The 9,545-nt window shown below is 44.3% G+C and overlaps 1 protein-coding gene across 1 annotated transcript in view; it reads left to right on the forward strand.

Annotated features, from left to right (window-relative positions):
• The window catches only part of ELP3 (elongator acetyltransferase complex subunit 3), a 125,464-nt gene extending 117,559 nt beyond the window's left edge, over positions 1–7,905 (forward strand). Inside the window, exon 15 of the mRNA XM_069576684.1 lies at positions 6,641–7,905. Coding sequence (XP_069432785.1) covers positions 6,641–6,717 — 77 coding nt within the window. The 3' untranslated portion in view covers positions 6,718–7,905. The remainder of the gene's footprint in view (positions 1–6,640) is intronic.
• Positions 7,906–9,545: the final 1,640 nt, after the last annotated feature.

Consider the following 9,545-nt stretch of genomic DNA (forward strand, 5'->3'; position numbering starts at 1 on the left):
ACCTCATTGTGGTTTTGATTTGCATTTCTCTGATAATCAGTGATGTTGAGCATCTTTTCATGTGTTTGTTACCAATACAGTATTGTAAAGTAAAATAAAGTAAAATTTAAAAATAAATAAAAAAAACTTGATTCCAGTGACTGAGCTGAGCAGAATCAAAAGGAAACATTAAACCTGTCTTGTGACTTCATGTAGGTAGGAAGCTAGAAGCACAGAAGTCTGATGGATGAGCTGATCATTGTTGAAGCTGGGTGCTGGGCATTTGGAGGTTCAGTCTAATGTCACCTCTACTTTTGTTGTTTGAAATTCTCCATAATAGATTGCTTTAAGCCCATGGGAAATGACATCTGTTTTGTAAAATTAGAAGTATAAAAAGCCAACCTCACACCAGTCAGAACAGCTATCATTAAAAAGTCTACAAATGATGAATGCTGGAGAGGATGTGGAGAAAAGGGAACCCTCCTACTCTGCTGGTGCAGCCACTCTGGAGAACAGTATGGCAGTTCCCTAAAAAACTAAAAAGAGAGTTACCATATGATCCTTCAGTCCCACTCCTGGGTGTATATCTAGAGAAAACTAACTTGAAAGATACATGAGGCCCAATATTCACTGTAGCACTATAGCCAAGACATAGAAGCAACCTAAATGTCTGTTGACAGATGAATGTATGGGGAGTGTGTGTGACTGTATACAAATACACATTCACTCACATACATACAATAGAATATTAGCCATAAAAAAGAGTGAAGTTTTGCCTTTCGCAGCAACATGGATGGACCTATATAGATGATCGTACTAAGTGAAATCAGAAAGATACCTCTTATATGTGAAATTTTTAAAAAATGATACAAATGAACTTATTTACAAAACAGAAATAGACTCACAGAGAAAACAAATGTGTGGTTACTAAGGGGGGAAGGGATAAAGTAGGAATATGGGATTAACAGATACACACTACTATATTTAAAAGAGATATCCAACAAGGACCTACTGTACCACGCAGGGAACTGTACTTAACATCTTGTATGTGTGTATTTGTAACTGAATCACTTCACTGGATACTTGAGACTAACACAATACTACAAATTAACTGTACTGCAGTTTTCTAAAAAATCCAGTGATATATCTGAAAATTTTAGGGGATGTTATTAGCTAGCAATAATTGTATAAATCAGGGAGCTACTGTTTAATAGATGCAGACTTTCAGTTTTACTGCTGTAGACTGGATGGTGGTGAGGGTTGAACAACAGTATGAAGCTCCTTAATGCCGGTAAACTGTACAGTTAAAAATGGTTAAAATGTAAGTTTGTCTTATGTGTTATTACAGTGCCCCAAAGTACCAAACAAAATGGCTTACCCCAAACAGAAAACATTTTTCACAACAGCTTCTAGGTAAGCAGCTTTAAGATTGGCTACTTCATGATTCAACAGCATCAAAAAGGACCCAGGTTGTCTTCAGCTGCCCACTCTGCCAGCCTCCACCCACCTGCTTCGTCCTTAGCCAACTCCCTCGTAAGCTACCTGCCCCAGCCAGAAATTTCTTTCTAACAGACTCGCAGATACAGAGAACACACTGGTGGTCACCACTGGGGAGAGGCAAAGTAGGGGTGGGGAACTAGGAGGCACAAAGCACCACGTATGGAATGAATGAGCTACAGGGGTATATTGTATACCGCAGGGCGTATGGCCAACGTTTTATCATAGCTTTAAATGGAGTACGGTTTAAGAATTTTGAGTCACTGTGTTGTACATGTGCAACTAGTATTATGAATCAACTATACTTCAGTTAAGAAAAAAGGAAAATGAATTTCTTTCCAAAAGAACATACATGAAAAGAGACCATCTAAGAGCAAGAAAGGCTTCCAGAACCATCACATATCACTCAGCATCCCCACTCGAATGTCTTAACAGCCATTTCACCTGCAGCACAGCCAAAGCCAAGCTCCTGGTGTCCTCCCCACTGCTCCTCCCAGCATCTTCCAATCTTACTAACTGGCAATCCATTCTTTCTCCAGATCTATCCTTATTCAGCCAAAAACCTCAGAGTCCTCTTAGGCCCCTCTCTTCACATCCTTCAGCAGATTCTTCTAGCTCTCCCTTTTAAGTATTTCAAGGTTCCGCCACTCTTCAGCACTATGATTCTTCTTTGAGCCACCTCCATCTCTCACCTGGATTGTTGCGATAGCTTCTTAACTGGTCTCCCTGTTTCTGCCCTTGGTTGTGTGTATATGTGCTTAGTTGCTCAGTTCAGTTGCTCAGTCTTGTCCAACTCTCTGCGACCCCATGGGCTGTAGCCCACCAGCCTCCCCTGTCCATGGGATTTCCCAGGGAAGAATACTGGAGTGGGTTGCCATTTCCTCCTCCAGGGGATCTTTCCGACCCAGGGATTGAACCCTGGTCTCCTGCATTGCAGGAGATTCTTTTACTATCTGAGCCACCAGGGAAGCTGCCCCCTGCCCTTGGTTACTGAACAAATACATGCAGGCATTGCTCTGCTCTGCGTACTAGCAATTCTGCAGGTAAAAACCCTGTCCTCCTGGAACTTTCCTTCTGTTCTCAAAATAGCATTCAGAGCCACCTCTTTCAAAGGTAAGTCAGTCATGTCACTTTTCTGATCAGAATCCTTAATTTATGCCACAGTCTGTGCATTGCAACTGAAGTGAGGAAAAGCTCGTTTTAATCTTAGGGTGCCTCTGCCAAACGCTGTCATGTCACAGAGCAAAGTTCAGTTTGAATGCAAACTTTAAAGTGGAAGAAAGGATGACAGAAGTCATTTCTAGCATGTTTGTGTGTTTCTAGGATTCTAGAAACAGAAAGCTCTGCGTTGAATGACTTCAGAGACATCAGTGTGATACACTGATCCCTCTGGTAATGGTTTCTTAGCCACCTACCTCTCATCCTTTTTCCTTATGTTGTTGAATTCTTTATATAAATAGAGCTGTCAAAACTCATGGAACATCTATTAAATGGATGTACACCCTCATGGGATTTTTTTAATCGAACTATAACGTACATGAATAAAGTACAGTGTTTCAGCATACCATGTAATTTGTGTGTATGCATAAGTTCCCATGTATTAAATAACTTCTAACCCAGATCAAGATACACCATTTTCAGCATTCCAGAACACTCCCTTGTTCCGTCTGTCAACCCTATTGTCTTCCAAATATAACCAGTATTCTGACCTTTATCACCATAAAATTCATTTTGTCTGTTTCTGAACTTTTCATTGATGGACTCATATATCTAGTTTCTTTTGTGCAAAATTAGATCTGCGCGATTCATCCATGGTGTCAGAGGTAGCTCTAGTTCCTGCTTTCCTGTTGCCGTATTAGCATTCCATTGTGTGAGCATCCTGTACTTTATCCATTCTACTAGTGATCGATATTTGGATTATTTCCTGTTTTGGATGTTATGAGTATCCTGTCTTTTGTTGGCTATAAGTATTTGTTTCTCTTTTCACTCTGGGAATGTGATTGCTGGGACATAGGACCTGCTTACAGATACAGAACTTTAGGAGATAATGCAAACGCTAAAGGGATGGAGAAGCCTGGTAGGCTATAGTCCATGGGGTCGTTAAGAGTCGGACACGACTGAGCAACTTCACTTTCACTTTTCACTCTCATGCATTAGAGAAGGAAATGGCAACCCACTCCAGTGATCTTGCCTTGAGAATCCCAGGGACGGGGGAGCCTGGTGGGCTGCCATCCATGGGGTCGCACACAGTCGGACACGACTGAAGTGACTTAGTAGCAAAGTGGTTGTACCCTCGGAGGGGGACTTCCCAGGTGGCGCCAGTGGTAAAGAACCCTACTGCCAATGTAGGAGACATAAGAGAGCTGAGTTCGATCCCTGGGTCAGGAAGATCCCCTGGAGGAGGGCATGGCAACCCATTCCAGTATGCTCGCCTGGGGAATCCCATGGACAGGGGAGCCTGGTGGGCCACAGCCCATGGGACTGCAGAGAGTTGGACAGGACTGAAGTGACAGCATGCACGCACCTACCCTCTGAGAGGCATGAGATGTCTTCCTGGACCCAGTGGCTCTGAGCAGCCTGACCCATTATTTGTTCATGCTTCTGTCTTCCCCCAGCTCTTCCCCAAACCACAGTGTTGAACAGAAATGATGATTAGAACACAAAGACAAGGTGAAATTGTACGAGACAAAATATCAGTAATCCTGGGAAATTCTCCAGTGACCTCTTACTACATGACAATTCTGTTGTTAACCTCCATCACATCAACTTCAGTTCTGTTTTCATAATACTTGAAAGATTTTGAAAAGGGATGGGAAACAAAACACGATGGGAAGGCTGTTCCTAAATAGCAAATGTTTGGGCAAAAGAATGAGGTTAGACTGCAGAGGGCTAGCAATGGCCTGACTTCACACACAATATTGATCACTAGGAATACAACAGAGAAGGCAATGGCACCCCACTCCAGTACTCTAGCCTGGAAAATTCCATGGATGGAGGAGCCTGGTAGGCTGCAGTCCATGGGGTCACAAAGAGTCAGACACAACTGAGCGACTTCACTTTCACTTTTCACTTTCATGCATCAGAGAAGGAAATGGCAACCCACTCCAGTGTTCTTGCCTGGAGAATCCCAGGAACAGAGGAGCCTGGTGGGCTGCCGTCTATGGGGTCGCACAGAGTTGGACATGACTGACATGATTTAGCATCAGCAGCAGGAATACAAAGTGATGAACAAGATACACAGAGCTTCCACCACAGGGGTAGGTCAACCAGCATCACAGTGCCCCATGGTGAGAGCTGTGGGGCAAAGCACTGAAAAGACAAATGCCAGTGTCTTCCTTTACGTTACACACAGAGTAAGACTGCAACGCTGCTGACACCAGAAGTGTTTTCCACACATCACGTGACTCTGTGGCCCCAGCTGGGTGGCCTACAGTTAACTCAGTTCTCACACTAGCTCCCTGGAGATGGCGTCAGTCCCCAAGACCGCCCCCACTTTGGATGCGAATCGCAAGTCTAGGTGTCAGCGTGCCTCTGACCAACCAGTTCCAGATCAGAGGATCCCACGCCCCTCCCCAGGGTTTAATTCATTTGCTAGAGGGCACAGCATGGGCCAAGCCTGGAAGCTAGGTAAAGAGCCAGACATACAGGGAACTTAAAACTTCACCAAGGCTGAAGCATAGTGTTTCCAGGGAGAATAGTAGCAAGAGATGAAGCTAGAAAAACCATCAGATAGCAGATCATTCAAAGTTTTAAAATAATAACAGCAGCCGGTGTTTCAGAAGAAACGACTTTTTCCAGACTCGTGGACTTAAGCACATCTCAAGGACCATCTCATTTACTATTCACCATCCTTAAGATACAGGTACATTATTACAGATGATAAAATGTAGGTTCAGGGAAATTAAATAATTGGCCAAAGCCACAGCCCTTAAAACGACAGGTCTAGGCCTTAAACCCATGTCTAACAGATCAAAAGCCCATACTCTTAACCACTCATAGATAATTGGAGAAGGAAGTGGCAACCCACTCCAGTGTTCTTGCCCAGGGAATCCCATGGACAGAGGAGCCTGGTGGGCTGCCGTCTATGGGGCCGCACAGAGTAGGACACGACTGAAGTGACTTAGCAGCATGTAGATGATACCACATAAACCACACTTTATCCTCCTGGGAGCTCAACTTCTTATATGTGTTCATGTTTTATTAGAGAAACACCATTTACAATAATTTTCTCAAATGGAAGTGATATATAGATTCCTTTTCAAGAAGAAAAAGTTTACAGACCTTTAGTAGTTGACTTAAATCAGCTAATGTTCCTTAAAACATAGGCAAATAAAAAGTCAGTGTAAGTTCCTGGTGCTTAAACTGCTCATATATCAAAATAAATACACCAAATTAATACCCCCCCAAAACCTATAAAACAGGTGTAAATTAAGTACCACTGATTTAACGTCACTGACATCGTTTTGCGGAAATGGTCACTCTGGAGGAGTGAGTGGCACTGACACGTCTCTGGGTTAGGACATCGAGGCTGCGGAGACCCCACGTCCCACACCTGTCCTCTTGTTCAGCCTCCCAGGAAACCATGACGCTGTCTGGCTTCACTCGGAGTGTAGACATCGCACACATTAGGTCCACCACTCGCCGTTCACCTGTAACATCTAAGGCCGTGCTGCGTGGTGCCCACAGGGTTGTAAACCCATCAGCTCTGAAACATAGTTTCTATGCTTTAATGCAACTTGAGTTCAGAATTCATAACTGTTCCAGACTTACTAAAATGAGATTCGATCTGGAATGGACTTCGGTCTGTGAGTGAGTGGGAGGCTGAAGGAGGACAACTCGGAGGGACGCATGTGCTGGCTGTTGAGGGCTGCTAAGGTTGCACTTGGGCTTCCCAGGCGGCAGCAGTTGTAAAGAACCCGCCTAACAGTGCCGGAGACATAGGAGTTGTGGGTTCGATCCCTGGGTCGGGAAGACCCCCTGGAGGAGGAAATGGCAGCCCCCTCCAGTATTCTTGCCTGGAGAAACCCATGGACAGAAACCCCATGGACCCTGGTGGGCTACCATCCATGGGGTCACAGAGACTCAGACATGACTGAGCGACTTAGCACTCACACACAGTTAAGCTTAATAGACTCTGACTTCTGTGTTTTCTGCTTCTTCACAGGGGTCGGCACCAGGAACTATTACAGAAAGATTGGCTACAGATTGCAAGGTCCATACATGGTAAAGACGCTAGAGTAACACCACACCAGTCCACCTTGAGGCATCTTCTCCCTGGCAGGAAATGGATCCAGGATGTCTTGAAAACTCAGCACAGAAGCCGAGCAAAGCAAATAGCCCTCCCTGAGCCCCTGGCGGGAAGCTCCCCGTCACCCTGGAGCCTGGAAACCTTGCTTAGGGCTGGGCCAGGCTTCTGCTGACCAAGCCCATGGAGCCTGGACACTCAGAACCCCCACTACCACCCACTCCTGCATGTTCTCAAGACGTCACCTGTTTTCGAGGCTTAACTCCTGTATCTAGTTTCTCGGTTTTGCATGAGACTTGCAAGTGACCTAACCGTGACTCGGGCAGAGACAAAAAGCAAGTTAATCAGCTCATTTGGACACCACGATTCATGAACTAAAACTGGCTATGTCACTTAGGAGTAAACTTAGGGGTAGGTTATTTATATAGAGTATAGACAAAGAGTCGTGTTGGGATCATGTAAAAACTGTCAGACGTTAATCTCTGTTCTGTTACTATAATACGTACTCATTCCAGCACTAGTTTAAAAAATGAGCTTTCGTTTTAATGGCAATCATTGTGGTTCCTGCGCTGCTGTTTGAAATAACTGTGATGGGGAGAGAACAGGTGAGGGTTCCAGCTTGAAACCAGCCTTTCTCAGTTCACAGGCTACCATCGACAAAGGGTACCATTACAGACATCCATTTATTTCAGGATTTTTATTGCCTGTACTTCCCACACACTTGACAACTGCAAAACACCGTGGGCGGCCCTTCCACGCAGAGAAGCGTTTGGCGTCCCTGTTGGTCTGTCCTGAGCAGGCAGTCTGCCGCACACATGTCTGAGCTTGTGTGTCCCTAAGTCAAGACACACAGACACAGCCATTCTTCCCTGCATTTTAATTCTTCCAGTTTAAATGGAGAAAGGTCAGAGTTAAACTCATATATGAAAGTTAAAAAAAAATACTGGAAACAGGCCCAAATCTAAAAATGGGAGAAAGATTGGCTTTTTCAAAGCATCATCTTCTGGGACTGCCTCTCTGACTTCCAGGTAAGCTATTATTAAGGAGACTCAGCCTGGAGAGGGTCTATTCTTAAGAGCATGGCTTAACCTGCATCCCTGGGATTCGGTGGCATTTTACAAAAAGTTTTAGTAAAGGGAGTTGATTCCTCTAAAGGTTTGAAAAATAAAATCTTCAACACACAAGGAAGAATCATATAAGGCTTCTTCTCTCCTCTCCCTGTAAACACAGTGACATCTGCCGTGAGTTTACAGGTTCGGGTTTCTTGTCTCCAGCACTATCCATTTCCTCCTGGGTGCTGTTTGCCATCTTGTTAAAATGCCACCAGGCAAATGGCGTCGGCTCCCTTGTCAACTCGCTGCGGAACTGCAGAGGCTTTTCATGAGCGCCGTTTAGGGAATTCAGCTACTTCTCAGTTTTGAGCCAAACTGAGGACACTAGCCCCAGAGACAGCCTCTCAGATAACTGAGAAACTACCTAGGGAAGGATGGTTTTCAGTGCAGTCCTTAGAACTAACAGATCCGCACATGCCCAGCCAGTCAGGATGGCCTGGACACCCGGGAAAGGAGTCTTACCATTGGAGGAGGACCTGCATGGGCATCACGGGGAGGGGGGCACTTAGTCATTATTTTTAATGTGGACACTCTGCTTCCAGTCCGTGTGTCCTTTTCTGTACTAATTAAAGCAGACCTATAATGGATGTCAGATGGGTCACAAATAAGCTGCTCTAGTTAGCATGAAATTCAAGTTAACTCACATTTAAGCAGGATAACTTCCTCTGACTTCCAAAGACTGTCCTTGGCATCTCTGGTGCCTGGCCGTCCTAGATATGTGTAGTCTTGGTCGAATGGACTGCCTCATAAAAACATCAGCTAGGCATGATCCCTTCAGCCTCAGCATGAAGCCTCTAAGGCTGCCGTTTGTGTGTCTGATCGGTATTGAGCAACTCCTTAGCAACCACCTCAAGCCCAGTCAGCTAGCTCTGCTTTTGGTTTGAGTTTTTGTTAAATCACTTGGGGAGTTTTTTTTTTTTTTAATCAAGCCCTTATCAAAAACAGACTGAAATCTATTTGCATTAAAAATGAGATTTTAAAAATTCATTATTGCAAAGTAAAAGAGCCTGGTAGAACTCACTGTTTCTCAGACTCGGGAATGAATGTGGAGTCCTTTTAAAGGAATAAACTCCTACTGACCCAGAAGAATCCTGAGAAGTACAACTGAAAAGCCAAAACTTGTTCTATGAAGACATCTTTCCAAATTGCAACTTTTCATTTCCAGAGGTTTTCATGGTATTTTTTAAAGGTTATCATATAATTAAAAGTGAAATTTGGGGAATTCCCTGTTGGCCCAGTATTTAGGAGTCAGCACTTTCACTTGCCATGGGCCTGGGTTCAATCCTTGCTTAGGGAACTAAAATTCTGCAACCTGCAAGGCTCAACCCACCCCCACCCACCCCCACCAAAAAAAAAAAAACAAAAATAGAAACCACAGCCATTTTGTTCATAAAGAACTTAGACCCCTAACCTGATAAAACAGCTCAAGATCTAGGTTCTGAAAACATGGGCTCCTCTATTAACTCTAAAGCTGTGAGCAAGTCCCCTCCCATGTTTGAGCTGCCCTCCCCTCATTTGTGATGAGAGAACTGCCCACCCGTCAGAATGAATGCAATGTTCTGGTGTGATCACCTGTGATAAGATGCTGCATAAACCACAACATTCTCTATATAAACCATCCTCACTCCAGTGAAGTGGCTTCTCAATGGGTATGTGACTTGGAGCAAGAAAACTCTGCCCCTCGGCAAGTTTCCTGTCTGTAAAATGGATCT

This window comes from Ovis canadensis, chromosome 2 (genome assembly GCF_042477335.2).
Source record: "Ovis canadensis isolate MfBH-ARS-UI-01 breed Bighorn chromosome 2, ARS-UI_OviCan_v2, whole genome shotgun sequence".
Lineage (NCBI taxonomy): Eukaryota > Metazoa > Chordata > Mammalia > Artiodactyla > Bovidae > Ovis > Ovis canadensis.